The sequence below is a fragment of the Ochotona curzoniae genome, unplaced genomic scaffold (assembly GCF_017591425.1).
Source record: "Ochotona curzoniae isolate NIBS_2020 unplaced genomic scaffold, NIBS_Ocur_1.0 contig_520, whole genome shotgun sequence".
Lineage (NCBI taxonomy): Eukaryota > Metazoa > Chordata > Mammalia > Lagomorpha > Ochotonidae > Ochotona > Ochotona curzoniae.
Window position 1 is genome coordinate 1,941,094 of NW_024466457.1, and position 22,473 is coordinate 1,963,566.

Consider the following 22,473-nt stretch of genomic DNA (forward strand, 5'->3'; position numbering starts at 1 on the left):
TGGGACCCTGCACCCTCATGGGAGACCCAGAAGAGGCTCTGGGCTCTGGTCTCCGGGCTCCTGGTTTCAGATTGGCTCAGCTCCAGCTGCTGTGGTCACTTGGAGAGTGAATCAATGGACAGAAATCTTCCTTTCTGTCTCTCCTCTCTGTATATATGGCTTTCCAATAAAAATAAAATCAATCATTAAAAAAAAGATCTATTTTATTTACTTGGAAAAAAGTGTTACACAGAAGGAGACAGGCAGAGTTTTTCCATTTGCTGGTTCAGCCCTATCCCCCGAATCCTCCCCCCAGGGCCATCACGGCTAGAGCTGTGCCAGGCCAAAGCCAGGAGCCAGGAGCTTCTTCCAGGTCTCCCACATGGATTTAGGGGCCCAAAAGCTTGAGTCATCTTCTGCTGCTTTCCCAGGCACATTAGCAGGGAGCTGGATCAGCTGTGTCTCGAACAAGCTTCCATAGGGGATCCTGACACTGCAGGTGGTGACTTAATCTGTATGCCACAGCACTGGCTCCTTCTGTGACTATTTTGTAAGTTTAAAACCTTTAAAAATGTAAGAGGCAAAGAAAGACAGAGAGTGTGTGAGTTTTCATCTGCTGGTTCACTCCCCTAAATCCCACAAGGTCGGGAACTGGGAGTCATTAACAAGAAGCTGGAATTGGAAGCAGAGTCAGGATTAAGCCCAGGCACTCCAATATGGAATTCAGGATTCCTACCAGCGTCTTCACAGCCAAGGTCAATGTTATTGCCAGAGACAGAGAGCGAGGGAACGCACAGCCTCTGGTTCCCTGCGCAGATGCCTGCAACACTCAGGGCTGGCCTGACTGAGGCTGGGATCTCCTGGCTCTTCTACAGGCGCAGCTGAGCGAACTCCGACCCCTATCTCCCTGCGGGAAGCTGGAAATGGAAGCAGAGCTTCCCAAGGACTCCAATACACAAATGGGAGCATCCTAGCAGACCTCAGTCATTAGGCCACAGCCTGCCCTAGTGGGACTGTTTTTAAGTGTTGGATAAAACAAGCTCCAAGAAGCCTCAAGCCATGCCTGACTTGTACCTGTCACCAGCATCCAGCTTCTGTGGGTCACCTGCCAGGTGAGATCCACTGACCACGTTACTGAAGCTTTCTTCACTTGAGTTTCTTCCTCTGTGAAATGGAGCTAGGGGCACCTGCTTCTCCGACTTGCTGTGAACAGTAACTGAGTTACTACCTACAAAATGCTTAGTAGCATGCCGGAGCACACCAAACACGCACAACATGTTCCCTCTTCCCCATCACAGGGAGCATACGTAACACCTAACACAATAAATGATTCCATAACCAGGTCTATCCAGGGTCCAGGCCAGGGAACAAGAAGGAAATACTTGGGTCACATTCTCTAGATACTAGCAAAGGAGTGGGGGGCGCGCCTCAGACTGCTTCTTTCCCATTACAAGACCAGCTTCCAGCTACCCTATCTCCCCTGGGGGAATTCAACCAGAATGCCCAACGGGCTTAGCACAGTAGGAAACTAGCATTCGGGCGGCCCCTCCTTCCTTGGAGGGAGCACAGCACTTCATGGGGAACACACGATGCGGCTTCCCGTCTCCCAGGCACAGCCCAACGCTGCTGCCCCCCAACCAGGACCCTGCTCCACATTAGCCCTCACTTCACCTCCGCCTGCTCCCGCATGCCTGCCCAGCCAGGCACTTCTCCTTTGAATTGCCTTCCAAAGAGAACGTATCTATCTATTTTCCTCCGATGATCAATATAATCACTCATGAAAATGAGTCATGTCTGCCTCGGGACCCAATTATTTTCTTGTGGAACCAGTGGTTGCAAAAATATATTGTTTTCCAGTTAACTATTAAATGCTATTTTTACATACAGTTTCCTCTCTCCTAATCTTTCATTATTGGCAAGTTATTTAAACTTGAGGGGCCAAGTTCTATCTGCTGGGCCTGTTAAATCACCGTCTTTTCCAGCCTGCCATTTATCCCAAGGGAGCCCCAAGAGCGGGCGTGAGGTCAGCCTCCCTCTCCCTCCTCCACTGGTCTTCCCCAAGTGAGGCAGGGAGCAGGCTTCTTGGCAAGCACTGGTCTTCCCTCCAGGAGCACCCACGGGTGGGTAGGGTGGGACGGACTGCTGTGCTGGTGTGTGCACCACAGAACCCTGCACAGGATCTCAGCTCTGTCACTCAACTAGCCAGGCAGCCCCAAGCAATTCATTTCCATGTCTGAACTCCTTTGCTTTCGATATAAAATGGGATTAATAATGGTTATTTCACAGGGGCCTTGCCTGCAGCAAATGAATTGAGAGGTACATCAACCCAACTCGGTGTGACATGCCAGTCACTGCAGTCCACTCACCTACGCCTCCTTAAACAGCACCTCCATCCTTCCTCTCATTTACACCAAAACTCCAGCGTCCTCCTGGCTTCTCTCAGACCCTGCACTCAGTCCGCCAGCATTACCTCCACCTCCTGCCGCCCCACACAGCCTGAGTGAGCTCCAAAGGGCCATCTTCGCTCCCTCACGGTTTGTTTCTAACCCAGGGGCCAGTGTGAGCCTTTAAAATCCACATTGCCCTCAACTAAGACCTTCATCCATCCCACCACAAGATAGACCTGGTCCTTGAGGACATTTCCCAGGGCCTTGAAACAGAGCAGGCCTTATCCTCGGCAAGCTTTCCTATCATGCTCCCAGGGTTTGTTCACCCTGAGACACACACGGGCCCCTAGCTGGTCCTGACACACAGTAAGCAAGTCCTTTGCAAGGACACTCCTGCTCTGCAAGTTACAGGCCTCATATCCTTCTCACCCCAAGTGCCCTTAGCAGCGAAACTGGCCCCAACAAAGCAGCACACTGGCTTCCTTCTAATCTCTTACTGTTTCACTTTTTTTTTAAAAAAAAAAAGATTTATTTATTTCAATTGCAAAGCCAGATATACAGAAAGGAGGAGAGACAAAGAGGAAGATCCTCTATCTGATGATTCACTCTCCAAGTGACCACAACGGCTAGAGCTATGCCAATCCGAAGCCAGGAGCCAGGTCTCCCAAGCAGGTGCAGGGTCCCAAGGCTTTGGGCTGTCCTCAACTGCTTTCCCAGGCCACAATCAGGAAGCTGGATGGGAAGTGGAGCAGCCGGGATTAGAACCAGCGCCCATATGGGATCCCGGCGCATTCAAGGCGAGGACTTTAGCCACTAGGCCACCCCGCCGGGCCTTGTTTCACTTTCATCAGATTTTACTGACCTAACTGGTCACACAGCTGTGTGTTTATCATAATCCCCCCTTTTCCCTAGAACTGCTGCCAACAACACCCCAAACAGGTTGGAGGCACTTCTGTAGGGCCCAAACTGGGTCTGCTGACCTAATGTGCAGAAAGCCAGTCACTAATCACTGACACTGGGGTTGTTGGTGGGAGACAGTGGGCATTTACTGCAAAGCGCAGAGCAAGGAGCTGGGCAGCTATTGCTTAACCCTGGGTTCCTCCAAGGAGTTAGGAGTGAAGGTTCTCATATATTGAAAATGGGACCGGACCCGGCAGCATGTCCTGCTCTTACATTAGAGGGATTCACTTGCAGAATCTGGGCACTGCTGCTAATTACTAAGGTGCCCCAAATGGCCTGGCAAGCAGAAGGCAGCAAGTATGAGAGGGTAATGGCAGTCTCAGCAACAAGCCAGAATTCAGATATCAGTTTGCAGATGTGCTAAGACAAAGCTAAGCTGTCTACCTGCCTGCTGTCGGTATCAGCCCAGTCAATCCTCCTGAAGGCACGGGCACTAAGAGAGGCCCTTTAAACCTCTCTTTCAGGAGGAAAGATCCAGATCTTGCTGGAGACAGAATTCAGTGGGAACACAAAACCACACCAACAGGCCGGTCCACCTTCCCATCACCCAGGTTTAGGCCACACCCTCTCACACCGAGGCAAGGGATTTACTCATGTACAAACAAGCAAAACTGCCTGGTTAAAACATCAAACACACTGAAGGCTTCCATGGGCTCACTTTAGAATTGGGACTTAGTATGAAGATTCATTCAGGAGCTACTTCCCCCTATGGAGAGAGAACCAAAAAATCTTTGAAAATGCCCTAAGCCACCTCCACAGCAGAATTGTCACACCCACTGTGGGAGGCTGGGGAGGGAGTGGGGTACCAGAGCTGGTCCTCAAAACCAGAACTCCAGAGCCAGCCTAGCTTCCCTGGGAGAAGCAAGCCAGGAAGTGGGGTCCAAACACCAGACACTCACCCACAAAACAACAATGGCCCAGCACCTACACCTACCACACCACACAAGAGCCATTCCTGTTCTCCAGACAAAGAAAATCAGGCTCAGAAAAGGCAGCCAAGTTCACAAAACTGGAAGCAAGAGAGGCTGAGGTCCACTCCTGGGAACACAAGCACAGAAAAGGAAAGCGGCATACAAAGGGGTGACCCACAGTCTGTTCATGACAGCTCCACTCACAGCGGCCAAAGGGGAACCAGCCCAGGCGTCCACCAACTGATGGAAAAAAGGAATGAATTCCTGACACTGGCAACAAACAGGGATGTAACTGGAGACTATGCACAAGCCAGACTCAAAAAGTAAAGCACCAAGTTTTCTCTTCTTCCTGGTAGCATCTATCTATATCTATATCTATATAGATACATAGATACATATGTGTGTGTGTATACACACAGTATTACTGCTTTATGATCTGTGATTATTTTAAAATTTGAGGCCCAGCATTGTGGCAGAACAGGTAAAAGCTGTCCTCCCAGCTGCTCTACTTTCTATCCAGTTTCCTGATAACTTGCCTGAGGAAAGCAGTGCAAAGATGGCCCAGGGGTTTTTGTCCCTGCGTCCGCATGAGAGACCTGGAAGAAGCTCCTGGCTTCTGCCTGACCCAGCCCTAGCTGTTTGCACTCACCTGGGAGAGTGAGACAGCAGATACAAGAGTTCTACTTCCGTAATTTTCAAATACATAAAATGTATAGCCCTTGCCTATATTCCTGCTTAACTACTGTTTTTTAATACTTTCTTTGCTCTCAATTTGACAGTGCGTTGAGCCTTTGTCTATATTGTAAATTAAAAATTTATTTTCTCAGGCTCAGTGCAGTGACTCATTAGCTAATCCTCCCCTTCAAGCGCCATGATCCTATATGGGAACCGGTTGGTGTCCTGGCTGCTCCACTTCCCATCCAGCTCCCCGCTTCTGCTCTGGGGAAGCAGAGGGGGACGGCCCAAAGCTTTGGACCCTGCATCCACATGGGAGATCTGGAAGAAGCTCCTGGCTTCAGATCTGCTCAGCTGCAGCCATTGGGGCCATGTGAGGAGTGAACCAGCAGATAGGTCTTTCTGTCTCTTTCTCTCTATAAATCTGCCTCTCCAATAGAAATAATCAAATGTTCAAAAAAATTATTTTCTCAAACATTAAAAAGACAGGGAAGGAGGAAATATTTCTGGGCTTGCATTTAGGAACTACACGGAGTCTGTTTTCTTTGTATTCCTACCACATGAATATGCTAATGGAGGAGGGCTGTGTGGTAGTAACTGCCACGCATCTGCCGTGTCCCTGATACTCGATGTATTCATGAAATCCTTACAACAAAATCAATCAAGCCCCAGGCTGACCGCCCGATGCCTAAGCGCAGTGGCGCTGGCTGGGGCCTGGGTGTCCCTCCATCCCCAGGGGTCAGCATGTCTTTGCAGAGTGGTAGTCCTGCTCACCCCCACTGGCCCGCGCGGCTTACTCTGTACCCCAGGGCCTCTGACACGGCCTAGAACATGGTCTAGCTCGCCCATTCTCCACCAGTCAGGTGGGGTCTCCCGAGCTGACCCGACACTGGGTCAGCGGGAGGGGCGGGTGGGCGTGGCTGCACGGTTGGCAGGTGGCTCCTAGCACAGCCTTGGCCATGGGAATCAGTACTTTCACAATGCTAAGCCAAGGGAGCTGGATGGGAAGGGGAGCTGCCCAGATTAGAACCGGTGCCCATACGGGATCCCAGCACGTTCAAGGCTAGAACTTTAGCCACTAGGCTACTGCACTGGGCCCCCAATATAAGCATTTTTATTGATGTTGAGAATTTCAAGGTTCTGGCATGGGCTCAAGCCTGCTAGGGAAAACCTGCTGGTGGCCAGGTCACAGGGAGGTCAGAGTGCAGAAGATGGCCCGGGGTCTCTAGCAGGGGATGTAGGCAAAGCCCTAGCCAGTGTTGGCATCTCTTCCACATCATGTCTGTCAACTATACTTAGATGTGAACAGTGTCAGAGACCTGCTCTCCTCTCCAAGACACACTCGTGTTATCAAGTTCTTTTTTTTTTTAATTCTTTATTTTCATTTATTTGCAAAGCAAAAGAGATAGTGGAGAGAGAGAGAACACTCTTTCACCTTCTGGCTCACTCTCCAAATGCCACCACAGTCAGGAGGAAGCCAGGAGTCAGGAACTCCATCCCAGTCTCAAAGCACTTGAGCCATCTGCTGCCTACCAGGTTGCATTAGCAGGGAGCTGGATCTGATGCTGAGTAACCAGGGATCAAACTGGTACTTCAATATGGGATGTCGGAATCTCAAGCAGCAGCTTAACACACTGCACCAGGGCCTGCCCTGCATGAAATCCAGTCCTGGCAGTTATAATGTTCTTCCTGGGGCTCGTGTTGTGGCATAGCTGGTAAAGCTACCACCTGTGACGCAGGCATCATAAATGGCCATTGGTTCAAATCTTAGCCACTCCAATTCTGATCCAGCTCCCTGCTATTGGTATGGAAAAAGCAGCAAGTGCGTGGGTCCCTGCCACTCTCAGGGAAGACCCAAATGAAGCTCCTGGTTTTGAGTTTTGGCTTGACTCACTGCTGGCTGATGTGGACGTCAGGAGAATGAACCAACAAATGGAAGACCTTTCTCTTCCTTTGTAACTTGCCTTTCAAATAAATTAATATTTTTAATTAATTTTTTTAATTAATATTTTAAAATTAAAGGATGTTCTTCCTTGGAAAACACCTCTCCTGGTTCTAAGTCATGTGATCATGTAGAATAATTAAATTCCTGTTTAATTTATCAGATCTCGTGGCGGTGCCAGCATTCCATTTAGTTTCCAGTTCAAGTCCCAGCTGTTCCATTTCTGATCCAGCTCTCTGAGAATGTGTCTGGGAAAGCAGCAGAGGCTGACCTGGGTGCTTTGGCCCCTGAACCTACATGCGGGAACCCAAAGAAGCTCCTGGCTCCTTGCTGTAGCCTGGCCAATGCTGGCTGTTGTGACTGTTTACAGAGTGACTCAGCAGATGGGAGGCCTCTCTCACTGTAATTCTATCTTTCAAATAAGGAAAACAAGTCTTTTTAGTTTTTAATTTATTTTTATTAGAAAGGCAGATCAGATTTACAGAGAAAAGGAGACACAGAGAAAGATCTTCCATTCACTGATTCACTCCCCTAGTGGCTGCAATGGCTAGAGCTGAGCTGATCCAAAGCCAGGAGCCAGGAGCTTCTTCTGCATCTCCCATGTGAGTGCAGGGTCCCAAGGTTTTGGGTCATCTTCCTTTGCTTTCTTAGGCCACAAGCAGTGAGCTGGAAGGGAAGCAAAGCAGCCAGTACACAAATGCACCCACATGGGATCCTGGTGCTTGCAAGCAAGGATTTAGGACTGAGACATTGCACTGAGACCCCATAAAATAAATCTTTTTTTTAAAAAGGCAGATATTATGGCTTCATCTCCTTCCCTGGCTAAAGAACTTGAGATTACTTAGTGTTGGAGTAGCCCACTTTCTCTGACTCCTGAAACTTCAGGTATATGCATATTCCCATCAATAAGCTTGGAGGGCCAAGAGCGTGAGAGGGAAAGGACTGTGTGCCCCTGCCACCAAAGGATCTGCACACGATGCACATTGCTCAGAACCCCGTCAGAGGATCCTGCTTTTCCCAGATACCACTGTGGGGTACAGCAGTGGCCTTGTCTTCTAAGCAGGTATCCCTACGATTCTTCTTTTAATGTAAAGATTGCTTATTTTGGAGGCTGACATGGTGGCTCAACAAGCTAATCTTCCATCTTGCAAATGCCAGCATTCTGTACAGGTGTCATGTTCATGTCGCAGATGCTCCACTTCCCATCCAGTTCCCTACTTATGACATGAGCAAGCAGAAGAGGATGACTCAAACTTTTGGCCCCTGCACCCATGTGGGAGACCTGGGGGGAAGCTCCTGGCTTCAGATCTCCTTAGCTCTGGTCATTGAGGCCATTTGGGAAGTGAACTAGTATGAATGGAGGATCTCTCACTGCCTTTCTTTTTTCTCTGTGAATATGCTTTTCAAATAAATAATATTAAAAAAAAATTATACTAAGATCATTTATTTTTTTAAAGATGCATTTATTTCAAGGAGAGAGAGAAAGAGATTTTCCATTTGCTGTTTCACTCTAAATGGCAACAGCTGGGGCTGGTCCAGGCTGAAGCCAGGAGCCAGGATCTCCATTTAGGTCTCCGGTGTGGGTTCAGGGGCTCATGTGGTTGGCCCTCTTGTGCCGCTTTCCCATGTGCGTTAGCAGGAGCTGGATCAGAAGCAGAGCATCTGGTTTAACCTGCTGAGCCCCAAGGCTGGCTGCTGCCTACGGTTCTACTTTCATGGACCACCTGTCCTCTGCCTGGGGCAGTCCAAAAGCCATAGGAAATAGTGGCTGCGGGAAGAGGCTTCCTCCCAGGTCTCTCCCCTACTCAAACTTGGGATGCTGCAGCTTTGCAGTGAGGCCCCGGCTCTGTGATTTCAGGAGAGCAATAATAAGCTTTGAGCTGCCTCTAGTTGCTTATGCCAGGAGCTCATTTCCTCCTGACCTGCAACTCAGTCACCTTCGTGTCCTTGGTGCTGAGTACAAGGCTGGGAAGACAGCACTGCCCCCAGTCTTTGAGGAACAACCCTCTGGGTCCATTAGCAACGACTCCTTTGACTCCTGGTTCTAAAAACTTCCCTATGTTTATTTTAAATAAATATTAATATGCAATTAAATTTATACTATGCTTCACAAATATCATTAATATTTATCCTTTATTTAAAAGCTTCCAAAAAAACAAAACAAAAATCTCCCACAGGCTCTACCACTAAGAAGATAAAGTCCAAACTCTTTCACCTGCAACTTAAAGTCTTTCATGACTGGCCCAGCTCACCACTCCAGACATATGTCTCACCATATGCTCTCCCTTGGGGAAGCGGAGGGGGAAGTGTGATCTAGTCATTGCACCAGGCTTTGTGTTACATCAACCAGGTTCAAGTCTGAACACTACTCTAAATAGCAGCGAAACAGGACAAAGCACTGAACTCCTGTTTTCTCATTGTACAATGGGAATAACACCTGTGCTGTTCAACACACAGGGACAGACAAGACTGTGCATGGTTGAAAGCCAAGCAAGGGTGTGCACTGTGTGTGCTGAGTGGCAAATGCCGCATATAAACAAGAGGGGTTGGGTTTCCCAGCCTTCCTGGTTCTGTTCTTTGCTTGCTACGATTCTCCAGGCTGAAAGTCATAACTGTTCTTTCTCATTGTTCACTCACTCTTAGATATGAGACTCCAGAAGTTGTTAACTGATGGCTTACGGTGTACTAGCCCAAGGGACGCAGAGCTAAGGAAAATACAACCTCTTGGGGCTGGCATGGTGGCTCAACAGGCTACTTCTCCATTTGCAAGCACTGGGATCTCACATGGGCGCTGGTTCTGATCCCAGCTGCTCCACTTCCCATCCAGCTCCCTGCTTATGGTCTGGGAAAGCAGTGGAGGATGGCTTCACTTCTTGGGCGCCTGCATCTGTGTGGGAAACCTGGAAGAAGCTCCTGGCTCCTGATCAGCTCCGTTCCAGCTGTTGCGGTCATTTGGGGAGAGAAACAGTGGATGGAAGTCCTTCTCCCTGTAAATGTGTATTTCAAATGAAAATAAATCTTAAAAAGAAAAATGCAACCTGTTGTCAGCTCTCTTAGAGCACAGGTCTTGTGAGGGGAAAATGTCCAAAAGCCATCACACCAAAATAAAATTGCAGATGGACTCCAGCTCAGGAGGGGGTCCAGAGGCAGGGTGTGAGTAGCCTCCAAGACCATTTCAAGGTCAGCTTCCTTCATGAAGCTGCCCAGAAGCAGCAACCCCACCCACCCCTCCTTCACTTATCTGTCTTGCTCAGGCTCACTGGTCATTTAACCACATGTGGTCAGACCTTGTTATTTTCAAATGCATCTTTATGTGTATATATATATATACATGTGTATATATATATACATGTGTATATATATATATACATTATATATATACATATATATATACATAATTTCACTTTAAGTGACTTTTGGGGAGAAGTTGCCCGGCACACTCTTTTATTATTATTTTTTAAATTTACTTATTTTTATTGGAAATCCAAATTTACAGAGTGATGGAGAGACAGAAAGGTATTTCATCTGCTGGTTCACTCCCCAAGTAGCTGCAACAGCTGTTACTGAGCTGATCTGAAGCCAAGAGCCAGGAGCTTTGTCTAAGTCTCTCACGTGGATGCATGGTCCCAAGGCTTTGGGCCATCCTTGACTGTTTTCCCTGGCCACAAGCAGAGAGCTGGAAGGGAAGTAGAGCAGCCGGGATATGAACTGTTGCCCATATGGGATCCCGGTACTTGCAAGGTGAGGACTTTAGCCTCTAGGCTGCCATGCCGGGACCATGCACACTCGTTTTTGAAATGATCTGATTTATAGGAAAAGGAGAGAGACAGAGAAAACAAAGGCCCTCCCTATGAATCTGATGGGTGACTCCCCCAAATGCCCACAATAGCCAGGAGTAGGTCAGGTCAGGGTCAGGAGCAGGGACTCCATTACTTTAATCATCTTTTGGTCCCTTTTTTTCTGGGAACAATGTGTGGTTTGAGGGTGCTATGGATCCTCACCCTGTTTTTCAGGATCAGCAGGTGAAGGCTGTGACACCTTATTTGTTAAGTTTGGAGTAAATATAATTTGCACTAGTAAGAGACACCACCCTTTTTCTCACAGCCCAGCTTGCCTCTGAACTGCTGGCCACAAACTCCAGCCCCAAGTGTAGACTGTTGTCATGCACAGCTTCCCCCGGGAGCCCACACTCTTAGCTACAGGAGGGGACAACTTCAGAATCTGTGGTGCTTCACAGGGATGCCCCCCAGCCACCCTCTTCTTGCCATGTCCCTGCTGGGGAGGGCGGACGGGAAGAACCAGCTGAGCCAAGTGGGAGCGTCCTGACCCCCCATATCAATGAACTCTGAGAGTTGGGAGGGCTCCCCTGCTGAAAAGGAGTCTTAGATACGCACTGTTGACAATGTAATGAAAAGGACAGGGGATGCATCTTTTGGTAACTCTTAAAGGTGTAATTTGGCCAACTTTCACCAACTGGAGCGGTCTAAAAGTGGAAAGCTCTCCAGGCAGGAGTAGGGGTGGGGGAATATGTACAACTCTTTTGAAAACTTGACACTGTCCTGCTTTGGGCTGTCATTCTGTAACAAAGCGATTGTGAATCCAAACAAACACAGGCAACAAAATGGCAGGCGGTCAGTTAACAAGTGGGACCACATGTACCGAAGATCTGTAAAAACATACCCTTTGGGGGCAGGTGGCTAAGCGGCTGCCTGAACACCTGCATCCCATATCAGAGATTCTGGTTCGAAGCCTGACTACCTGCCTAGCCCAGGCTGTTGTGGGTATTTGTGAAGCACAAAAAGGGAATAGGAGTTTCTGAGGTCCCTTCTGACACTGACCAGAACTCCGGGTTTACTTTTCTGTTGTCGTTACTTTTTTTTTTTTCTGAAAGTGTTACAGACAGTGGGAGAGGCAGATTTTTCACTCACTGGCTTACCCCTCACTTGGCGGCAGTATGTGCCAGGCCAAGCCGAAGCCAGGAGTTGGCAGCAGCATCCAGGTCTCCAGTGTCACAGGGACCAAGCACCCGATGTGTCTTCAACATTCTGACCTTGGTCACAACAGCCACAGTACTTGCTTACCTTCCAGAAAGGTCTTCCACTAGGCAAAACCTCTCCATTTGTGCTACAATGTTGGGCAGCTGTATTGCATCGTGGTGCGGTACAGGTGAAGCCACAGCCTGGGACATCCGCATCCCACATCCAGCTCCCTGCTAGTACACCCCAGGAGCAGCAGAGAATGGTCAAGCACTTCTCTGCCACCCATGGAAAAGAGCCAGCTTCAGTTTGGCCTCATCCTGGATGCTGCACACATTTGTGGAGTGAACCAACAGATGGGAGATATCTCTCTCCTCTCTGTATATATAATTATGTCTTTCAAGCAAATAAAAATAGATTTTAAAGAGAAAGTCTCTGCTTTTAAATTTTTGTTTGAAGATTTATTTATTTTTATTGGAAAATCAGATCTACAGAGAGAAGCAGATACAGAGAACAAAAGTCTTCCAACTGTTGGTTCATTTCTCAAATGGCCACAATGGCTAGAGCCGAGTTGATCCAAAGCCAGGAGCTAGAAGCTTCCTCCAGGTCTCCCACACAGGTACAGGGTCCCAAGGCTTTGGGCTGTCCTGCTTTCCCAGGCCACAAGCAGGGAGCTGGATGGGAAGTGGAGCACCCTGGACACCAACCGGAACCCATATAAGATCTAGGCATTTGCAAGGTGAGGATTTAGCCTTTGAACCATCCTCAAAAATAAACATTTACAAACAAAATACAGGCGAGGGGTTTCTTGCTTAAGTTTCGAACTACCGAAGGGCAGAATCCACATAAAGCAGCCCCTTCATCCCCTGGAATCCTCTTCCTTGCTTACGCTTGATCACTGTTCACTCAATTCCTGCAAAGCTGCCCCAGGTCTGGGCATCATGAGACATGAGTGCTGGCCCAAGTCCTGCCACTGGTGTCAGCTGGAAGTCGTACTTCTGCAACTTTGTTTGAGCTCCCTTCCCTAACCACCCCAGAGCGCTGTAAGAACTAAAGTAGGGGAACCACTTGGCACTGTTAAATCCACATTCCGCCTGTGGGGTTATTATTACCCTCTCTTTCCCTGACCCTGCAGCTGCATGGAAGGCGTTGTGGTGCATCAGCCTGGGCTCTATGCAGCCCCAGCGTGGCTGATGGCTCTCAGCCCAGTGGGCTTCTCAGACCGCCTTCCAAAGACAAATATAAGTCTTGGGGGACCATCTGTGGCTTTGGGTCGCATTCGCTGTCCCTGTCACTGATGGAAAAGCCTATGTTTAGCTCCACGTTTTGTGTTTTCTTTCCCTGAGTCAGATGGAAGTCGTTCCTCCCCTAGCTTGGCCCTTCTTCCTTCAGTGACCTGTCTGGCCACAGAAGCTCTCTACTGGTGAGCATCAACCCTTCTGGCACTACCCGCTGTCCTCCACCCATGAAGGAACTCTAGCAAGAGGACCCCATCGTTCTGGGCCCTCTCTCGGTGCTCAGGGGAGATGATTCATCATCATAGGAATGACACTAACGGCCTGGGGCAATGCAGTCCAGTTTAACACAGGATGGGTTTCTGGGTGGGGTTGCCCAACGTGACACGATGGGACTTCAGTGACGGTGTAGGATTCGAGGAGCCTGGATTTCAGACACTGGGACACAAAGATTGCTTCGGCTGCTCACTAGCTAGGTGCCTGCCATTTTCCAGTCCCTGCGAGTCGCAGGTGTTCCGCGAGTGCAGGAGGGTCAAAGGGCTCCCACATCCCAGGCAAGGCTAGCTGAGCGGATTACAGGAGATAAAGTGCAATACGTCTTCCCGCAGAGCCTGGCACTTCAGTGCCCATGAAAGGCCTTATGCGGGGTACTTGAGTGGAGCAAAGTGAGCGGGAGAGCTTGGAACCGGATACCTGCAGGCCCGGGGCCGGCGAGCCCTGCCTGCCTATCGACCAGGCCTTCGGACTCCGGGTCAGTGCACCGCACATCGTAATCCGCCGCCTGTCAGGAGCCTTTGAAATGCCCTCGGCCGGAGGCTGCCCACGCTCCTGGCTGAGAAAGGTGGCTGGGAGCCAACCGCGGCTTTTAACAAGAAAGCCCCTTCCAAAAAGCCTGGGCGTCCGGGGTCCCCGCCAGTCATACCCTCCGGCCTCAAGCTCTATCACTTACCCGGGAATGACAAAGGTCCTTAACGGAAACCAATAACCGCTCGCCCGCGGTTCCGGCGCTAACAAGGGCAGGTTGAAGGCAAACTTTGGATTTTGAAACCTCCACGCCCGCAACCCCATTCATCCTCAAACTACAACTCCCAGCATGCGGCGTGACCACCGGAACGGTCAACTTCTGCCCGACCAACCTTGCGGCCGTTCTCCTCCCGCAGTCTTCCGGGTATTTCTGTTCCCACCTCCCACAGCCTGCCCTCATGATTTCTGGGCATTGTAGTCCAGCTGTTCTGACTTCCTGGTTAAGAGCCGCTCCCAAGTGGCGGTCCCTCCCCTGCAAAAACTACGAGACCCAGAAGACGGTGCTTGTGTCCTTCATCCAATAGGAACCCCCCATGTAGCGGGGCGCGGAGCCCGGCTCTCGCAACTCAAGATGGCGGACGAGAGTGAGACAGCAGTGAAGCTGCCGGCACCTTCACTGCCGCAGATGATGGAAGGGAATGGGAACGGCCATGATCATTGCAGCGACTGCGAGAACGAAGAGGAAAACAGCTACAACCGGGGGTAACGATATTCTTGGAGTCCAATTCCCTCCCAGTTTCCCACAACCTAAGTCTCCGGGGTGCGGGGAAGTCACCGGGAGCTTAGTCTTAACCCCACCCCCATGTCCTTATTGGCTAAGACCTTAGGATCCTGCCTGGCGATTGGCTCCTGTCCTTGTCTTTTACTATGAGGGGGTACTCAGTCTTTCAGGGGCTGAAGACATTCAGTACTTTTATTATTATGTAAAAGTTGTGTGTGATGCTCCATCCTGGTGTTTGAAACTCGTCCGGGGGGAAGACTGTTTTGGACGCCGGTGTCCCCCGGCACGGCGTGGGGCAGTCTAGTAACCGCAGTTACAAAGGGAACGTTACTTTGCAGAGGTGTGTGAACAACGTGACTGGCAATAAATGAATAATAAAACGTTTCGCCGCCGTACACTTCCAATGAGGAAATACATCAGGCTCTGCAGACTTTATATATAATTATGTTGTAAAATATCACTGCCAGAGAATCCCAAAAGATAAACTCGCCTTATAAACCCTGTGCAATTAACTATGTATGATCACGTTTTGATTTATACGATATACGTTGCTACAAGCAATCCATGTTTTTCTGAGCAATTTATAATTAGGTCTTCAGCATCTTTGCTGTGTTAATCTTGTGCAAGGCTCCCAGCTTTCAGAAATGTAGCGATGTTGCTTCTTGAGTCTTATTTGAGATCTGTGCTTCAGGGTCTTCTAACTTTGTATCCAGCATATTTGTTACTTTGGAGAAGAAAGAAAACAGGTGTTTCAAGCTTGGAGTTTCTTTTGTGAAATCGGTTGTTCTTGTAAAAGCCACAATGTATCACTCACTTTTCTTCCCAGGGCTGGTGCTCAATGACTCGCTTCCTGTCTGCTTTCTAAATGAAAAATCTCTAGGGACTGTGCTGGATGTGTAATTCTTGGCGACTCTGGTTTTTTTTTTCAGCCAACTCGTCATTTTTGTTGTTGGTAGTGAAGGCAAAGACAAGTTTGAGGCCTTTGAGTAACATTTTTACCTTGTTTATTTTGCTACTTTGTAGTGTTGGTAGAGTAAAGGAATGCTTAAATTCTTTATAATTCTCTTGTGGTGAATTAGGCTTAAAATATCAGCTCTTATACTCTCTATAAGCATTTAAAATATTTAGAAAAGTGTAGAGAAAAACTGTCCAAATTTTTTTTTTTAAATAAGACTCTGTTCTGTTGCTGTGACTCACAGCAGGTTCTCATGTAATAAAAAAAAAAAACCTGTTTTGAAGTTTGATATTACTAAGTATGGAAATGCTGAGAAACAGGAAAGAGGAACTCAGGGGAGGGAAAGGGCAGCCCTTCTCAATAGAGATTAGATTCACTGATTCCAGTTGTCGAATGTGAAAGTCATTTCAGAAGTGAAAGTGTGGCTTTTGGTTTGGTCTTTATGTAGTTTTGTTTTAGTTATTTATTATTTACTTGAAAAGCAGAGAGAGGGAAGGTTCACAGCCCAAATGGCTGTGGTGAAGGGCCAGGTTGAAGCCAGGAGCCAGGTGCTTCATCTAAATCTCCCCTGTGAGTTCAGGAGCCCAGGCACTTGAACCATTTTCCACAGCTTTCCCAGGTGCATTAGCAGGGAGGTCGCTCAGAAGTGAAGCAGTTGAGCTAATCTGAAGCCAGGAGCCAGAAGCTTCTTCCAGGTTTTCCACACAGGTGCAGGGTCCCAAAGCATTGGACCATCCTCTGCTGCTCTCTCAAGTCATAAGCAGGTAGTTGGGAATTGCAGCAGCCAGGACATGAATCAGTGCCCATGTGGAATGCCTGTACTTGCAGGAGGAGGATTAGCCAACTGAGCTATCATGCCAGCTGCATAAATCTGTTTATAAAACTGTTTGCCAGAGCCCTGACAATGACCCAGTGGCGAAATCCTCACTTTGCCTGCACCAGGAGCTGGTGTGGATACCAGTTTGTGTCCCAGCTGCTCTTCTAACCAATCCAGCTTCCTGCTCGTGACCTGGGAAAGCAGTCCAGGATGGCCCCAAAGCCTTGGGATCCTGCACCCATTTGGGGAATCCTGAGGAAGCTTCTGGCTCCTGGCTTTGGATCAGCTTAGCTCTGGCTGTTGTGGCCACTTGGGGAGTGAAGCAGCGGATGGAAGGTCTTTCTCTTCGTATCTCCTCTCTGTAAATCTGTCTTTCCAAGAAAAAAAAAATATATATATATATATATATAAACTTTAACAGATAGCTTTGTATTTTATTTGCAGTACAACAGAGTGATAATGTGACCAACTTTGAATGTGTTTTTTCCTTATGCTCGTTATGGCTTCGGTGAACAAATCAAATTTATTAGCATCCCTAATCTAGACATCTGTTAGAATGAGGTTGGGCTGGCAGGTGAAACACAGAAGATCTAGTCTGGAAGACAGAGTGAATGCTTAGAATCTGCGGGAGAGCCAACACTTGGTCATCAGCTTTCTGGGGCAGCATGGTGTGCTGGGAAAACCGTGGACTAGCGATCAGTTCATGTCCAAGTCTGACACTGAGTACTCCTGGGACCATGGGAAAGTTACTGAAGCTAAAGTTAGATGCAGATTGAATGAGATAACACCGGGACTGCAGCTCTGGGATTCCCGTCCGTTCTTTCTTCTGATCATCCCTAATTTTCTCAGTTTGCTCTCTTTAAAAATAATAATAATAATTTTAAATTTAATTTTTCAAATTATTTATTATTTTTTAAGATTTATTTTATTTTTATTTGAAAGTCAGATATACAGAGAGGAAGAGAGAGAGGAAGATCTTCCGTCAAATGATTCACTCCCCAAGTGGCTACAATGGCTGGAGCTGAGCCAATCTGAAACCAGGAGCTTCTTCTGGGTCTCCCATGCAGGTGCAGGTTCCCAAGGCTTTGGGCCGTCCTTGACTGCTTTCCCAGGCCACAAGCAGAGAGTTGGATGGAAAGAGGAGCTGCCGGGATTAGAATCGATGCCCATATGGGCACATGCAAGGCGAGGACTTTAGCCACTAGGCTCGCATGCTGAGCCCATTTTATTTATTTATTTATTTATTTTACTGGAAAGTCAGAAGTGAAGAGGAAGAGAGAGAGGAAGAACTTCTGTCCACTGGGTCATGCCCCAAGTGGTCACAATGGCCCTAGCTCAACTGATCCAAAGCCAGGAGCTTTTTCCTGGCTCCCATGCAGATGCAGGGTCCCAAGGAAGGCGAGGACTTTAGCTGCTAAGCTACTGTGCCAGGCCCAATTTTTTTTTTTTTAAAGATTTATTTATTTTTATTTGAATGGCAGATATACAGAGGGAAGGAAAGAGAGAAAAATCTTCCGTCCGCCTGTTCACTCCCCAAGTGGCTGCACTGGCTAGAGCTGAGCTGATCTGAAGCCAGGAGTTTCTTCCAGATCTCCCATATGGATGCAGGGTCCCAAGGTCTACTGCTTTCCCAGGCCACTAACAGGGAGCTGGATGTGAAATGGAGCAGCCAGGACGTAATTTGGTGCCCATGAACGAGATCCTGGCACTTGAAGGGGGAGGATTAGCCAGTTGAACCATTGCGTCGGGCCCTTTTGATGGTGTCTATAATGACAGTTTTGTGTAATGTGTTCAGTTTCTGCCTTACTTTCTCTCCCCCTTCCCCCCTTAAAGTTTACTCATTTGAAGGGAGAGTTGCAGAAAGAGTGAGCGAGCACTTTCTGCTGGCTTACTTCCTAAATACCACAGCGGTTGGATCTGGGCTGGGTGGAATGTCGTTCTGGTCTCCCACATGGGTGACAGGGCTCAGGTCCTTAGGTCATCTTTTGCCTTCCTAGATGCATTCCTGATGAGCTGGGTCAGACGTGGAGCACCGGGATTTGAGCTCACGTGGGATGCTGGCATTCCAGGTGGCAGTTTAACCTCCTTTGCCTCAGTGCTGGACCCTGCTCCAGACGCCTGGCATTTGGTGGGTATTTAGGAGTTTTTGCTGGGTGGATGACTGGCAAATGTGTCTGACCCGGTGCTAATAGGGTTTCATTTCCTGTCAAAGAGTGAGAAGATGTCAGGTTTTTCTTCTTCTTCTTTTTTTTTTTTAAATAAAGATTTATGTATTTTAGAAAGAGAGAGAGATCTTCCATCCATTGGTTCCCTCCCAGATAGCCCCAAAAGCCAGGCCTACGTCAGGGTAAAGCCAGGAGCTAAGAGCTTCATCACAGTTCTCAGGGGTAACAAGGTACCCAAGCGCTTGGGCTGTCCTCTGCTTATTCTAGGCCCATTAGCAGAGAGCTGTATTGAAGGTGGACAGCTGGGACTTAAAGCTGTGCACATATAGGATGCTGGTGTCACAGACAGCAGCTTAACTTGCCATACCACAGAACCAGCTCCCATAGAGGAATTAAAGGGGTTTCTCCCTTCAGTGCCAGTGAATTATAATGTGCAGAAAATGTTGGCAATAGTTAAAAGGAACACTGGAGGCTGGTATCATGGTTCCTGGGATGTCTGTATCTGATAATGGAGTGACTTTTGAGTCCCACCTGCTTTGTTTCTGGTCCAGCTTCTGGCTAATGTATCCTGGGAGGCAGTGGATGATGGCTCATGTGCTCAGTCTTGTCATTTTCTGCTTCACTCCTCAAATGCCTGCCACAGCTGGCGCTAGAGCAGGCTCAAGTCGGAGCCAAGAACTCCATCCAGACCTTGGCTGAGCTCAGCTGTGGGAGTAGAGACTCAGGCAGTGGGCCATCACCTGCTATTTCCCTGGATCGCTTAGTAGGAAGCTGGAATCAGGAGCCCAGTCGGCAGTGGAGCTGGAGCCTCTGTACCAGTGGCTTAGCTGCTTTTGTATGTGCCAACCAAACACCTATCCTGAAGTTTGGTTCTTGGTATTTCTAGTTAGTATGTTTCGTCCATTGTAAAATAAGTATAAACAGTTTTTGAATGTAATAACTTACGTATAGAGGTTAGCATGATGGTTCAACTGATTAATCCTTCACGTGCAAACACCAGCATCCTGTATGGGCATCAGTTTGTGTCCTGACTGCTCCACTTCCCTTCCAGCTCCCTGCTTGTGGCCTGGGAAAGCAGTGAAGGATGGCCTAAGGCCTTGAGACCCTGCCCCTGCATGGGAGACCTGGAGGAGGCTCCAGGCTCCTGACTTCAAATTGGCTCAGCTCCAGCCGTTGCCGCCATCTGGGGAGTAAGCCAGTGGACAGAAGCTCTTTCTGTCCTTCTCTCTGTAAATCTTCCTTTCTGATAAATATGAATATATCTAGAAAAAAAAAATGCTCCTGTGCTTATTGCCATGTGTGTTTGATGGCTTAGGGCTGCACTGAGCTCTTGAAAGAAGTTATCTTTGTATTTGCTGTTTCTTAATTTCTCCTGCTTGAACTTTTCATTTTTCAAAACTAGATCAAAGCAGAATTCTGAAAAGAGAAGCCTCATCACGGATATCAAATAAGTGTTCTAATTTTGTTTCCTAATTAACTGGCAATTAAAAAGAAACTAATCAAGATCTGCTTCAAAGAGAAGAGTCTGGAAGCTGAAGAAATGAGGAGTGAATGAGAGCCTATTTCAGGGAGATTGCTGCTCGGGCAAACTCATTTTGCTGATGTTTCACATCTTTCACTAATGTGCTCACCCCCTCATTGCACAGCCTCATCAAGTCACAGTTAACCCTTTCCCTGTGGGTTCATGGCCATAGGGACCTAGCACGTAGACTTGAATGATGTAGGATACTCTTCTAGATCTTTCTCTGGAATCTCCATCCTTTAAGCCTCCCTTTGATTCCTCAAGGAAGGTGGCCTTGTCATTATTTATCTGAGAGGTGGAATGACATCTTTCATCTGTTAACTCCCCAGATGCCCGCAGCTGGCCAGTCAGGGCCACACTGAAGTCAAGAGCCCACAGCGCCAACGTCAGTGGCAGGGGGTCAAGACCTCGACCATTAGCAAGAAAGGCATGGGGCTTGATCCCAAGCAGTCCCATGCGGGATGTGGGTGTCTCCAGCAGCCCCTGTCTGTGATTGTTGCCTTGAAGGCACACAATATGATACTCTCAATTGAAAGCACCAAAACAAAAACCCTAAAATTCTTCAACAAGGTCACTCTTTCAAAACAAACACTTTCCTGGTGCTGCTGACTGAGAAGGTGCAGAAGAATCGTTGGTAGATGTTCACTGGTTTTCATCTGGGGGAATATTGTGTACAGCAATTAGAACGCTGAGAGGCCCATCTCTACCATCAGAGTGTCTGCCATAGAGTCCTAGCCGTACTCCCCATTCAGCTTATTGCTGCTGTGTACCACAGGAGGCAACAGTGAGGGGCTCAGACACTTGGATCTCTGCTACGCGTCGGGGCAGACCTGGGCTAAGCTCCCTCATCCTGGCCTCAGCGTGGCTCAGACCTGGGCTAAGCTCCCTCATCCTGGCCTCAGCGTGGCTCAGACCTGGGCTAAGCTCCCTCATCCTGGCCTCAGCGTGGCTCAGACCTGGGCTAAGCTCCCTCATCCTGGCCTCAGCGTGGCTCAGACCTGGCCTTCGTGGGCATTTGGGGAGTGAAACAACAGTTGGGAGCTCTTGCTCTCTAAAACATGCATCAAATTTTTAAAATGGCTATTTTCTTTTAGATTTAGTTATTTTTATTGCAAAGTCAGATCCACAGAGAGGAAGATCTTCTGTCCGATGATTCACTCCCCAAGTGACCACAACGGCCAGTGCTTAGCCGATCCGAAGCCAGGAGCCAGGAGCCTCTTCCAGGTCTCCCATGTGGGTGCAGGGTCCCAAGGCTTTGGGCTGTCTTTGACTGCTTTCCCAGGCCACAAGCAGGGAGCTGGATGGGAAGTGGAGCTGCCGGGATTAGAACCAGCGCCCATATAGGATCCTGGTGTGTTCAAGGCGAGGATTTTAGTACTAGGCCACACCGCCAGGCCCTGTTCTCTCTTGCTGTTACTGTTCTGTCTTGGGCATTGTGTTAAGCCCTCAATGTATGTGGATTAACTCACCTGTGACTCCATGTGAAAGACTGTTTGATTTAGCTGTGGTTGGGAGACTTGGATGTGTATTGCCATCTCTCCTGTTGACATTCCAGACTTGTTGGATTTCTTTTCCCTAGTGAATTGACTTCTTTCCTATTTTATTTTGTTTTGAAATCACAGAAACAAAACCCTCAGAGCATGTTCCACATCAGGGACACTGGGATGACATCGGGTGGCTGTTCCCCATCCCTGGGTACTGAGGCAATTGGGAGGCTGGGTGCAGCATCTTCCTTTGTCTCCCCACTTCCCAAAGATACAGGAAGAAGAAAAGAAAACTTGGTAACAGGGCCCAGCGCAGTGGCCTAGCAGCTAAAGTTCTCGCTTTGAATGCACTAGGATCCCGTATGGGCACCGGTTCTAACCCTGGCAGCTCCACTTCCCATCTAGCTCCCTGCTTGTGGCCTGGGAAAGCAGTCGAGGACGGCTTGAAGCCTTGGGACCCTGCACCCGGGTGGGAGACCTGGAAGAAGTTCCGGCTCCTGGCTTCGGATCGGCACAGCACTGGTCATTGCAGTCACTTGGGGAGTGAATCATCGGACGGAAGATCTTCCTCTCTGTATATCTGAGTTTGCAATAAAAATAAATGTTTTTTTTTTTAAAAAGAGAGAGAACTTGGAAACAGTGGTCTCATCCATTTTCTCCTAATCCTTGACTGTTCCCACCCTGATCAATTATGCAAACATCATCAAAAATAAAAATAAATTTTCTTTAAGAGACTTACACTTTTCTTTTTTCTTTTTTTTTTTCTTTTAAAGATTTATTTTTATTATTTTTTCATTGGAAAGGCGGATATACAGAGAGGAGAGACAGAGAGGAAGATCTTCCGTCCGATGATTCACTCCCCAAGTGAGCGCAACGGGCTGATGCTATGCCGATCTGAAGCCAGGAGCCTCTTCCGGGTCTCCCACGCGGGTGCAGGGTC

General features: G+C 48.3%; 2 protein-coding genes across 2 annotated transcripts in view; one reads left to right on the plus strand and one right to left on the minus strand.

Annotated features, from left to right (window-relative positions):
- DCAKD (dephospho-CoA kinase domain containing) overlaps positions 1–14,155 on the minus strand; it is a 28,392-nt gene extending 14,237 nt beyond the window's left edge. Inside the window, exon 1 of the mRNA XM_040989309.1 lies at positions 14,015–14,155. The gene's annotated coding sequence lies outside the window, so the exon portion shown is untranslated. The remainder of the gene's footprint in view (positions 1–14,014) is intronic.
- Positions 14,156–14,405: 250 nt separating this feature from the next.
- NMT1 (N-myristoyltransferase 1) overlaps positions 14,406–22,473 on the plus strand; it is a 30,996-nt gene continuing 22,928 nt past the window's right edge. The window contains exon 1 of the mRNA XM_040989310.1: positions 14,406–14,571. Within this exon, the coding sequence (XP_040845244.1) occupies positions 14,441–14,571 (131 nt within the window). The 5' untranslated portion in view covers positions 14,406–14,440. The remainder of the gene's footprint in view (positions 14,572–22,473) is intronic.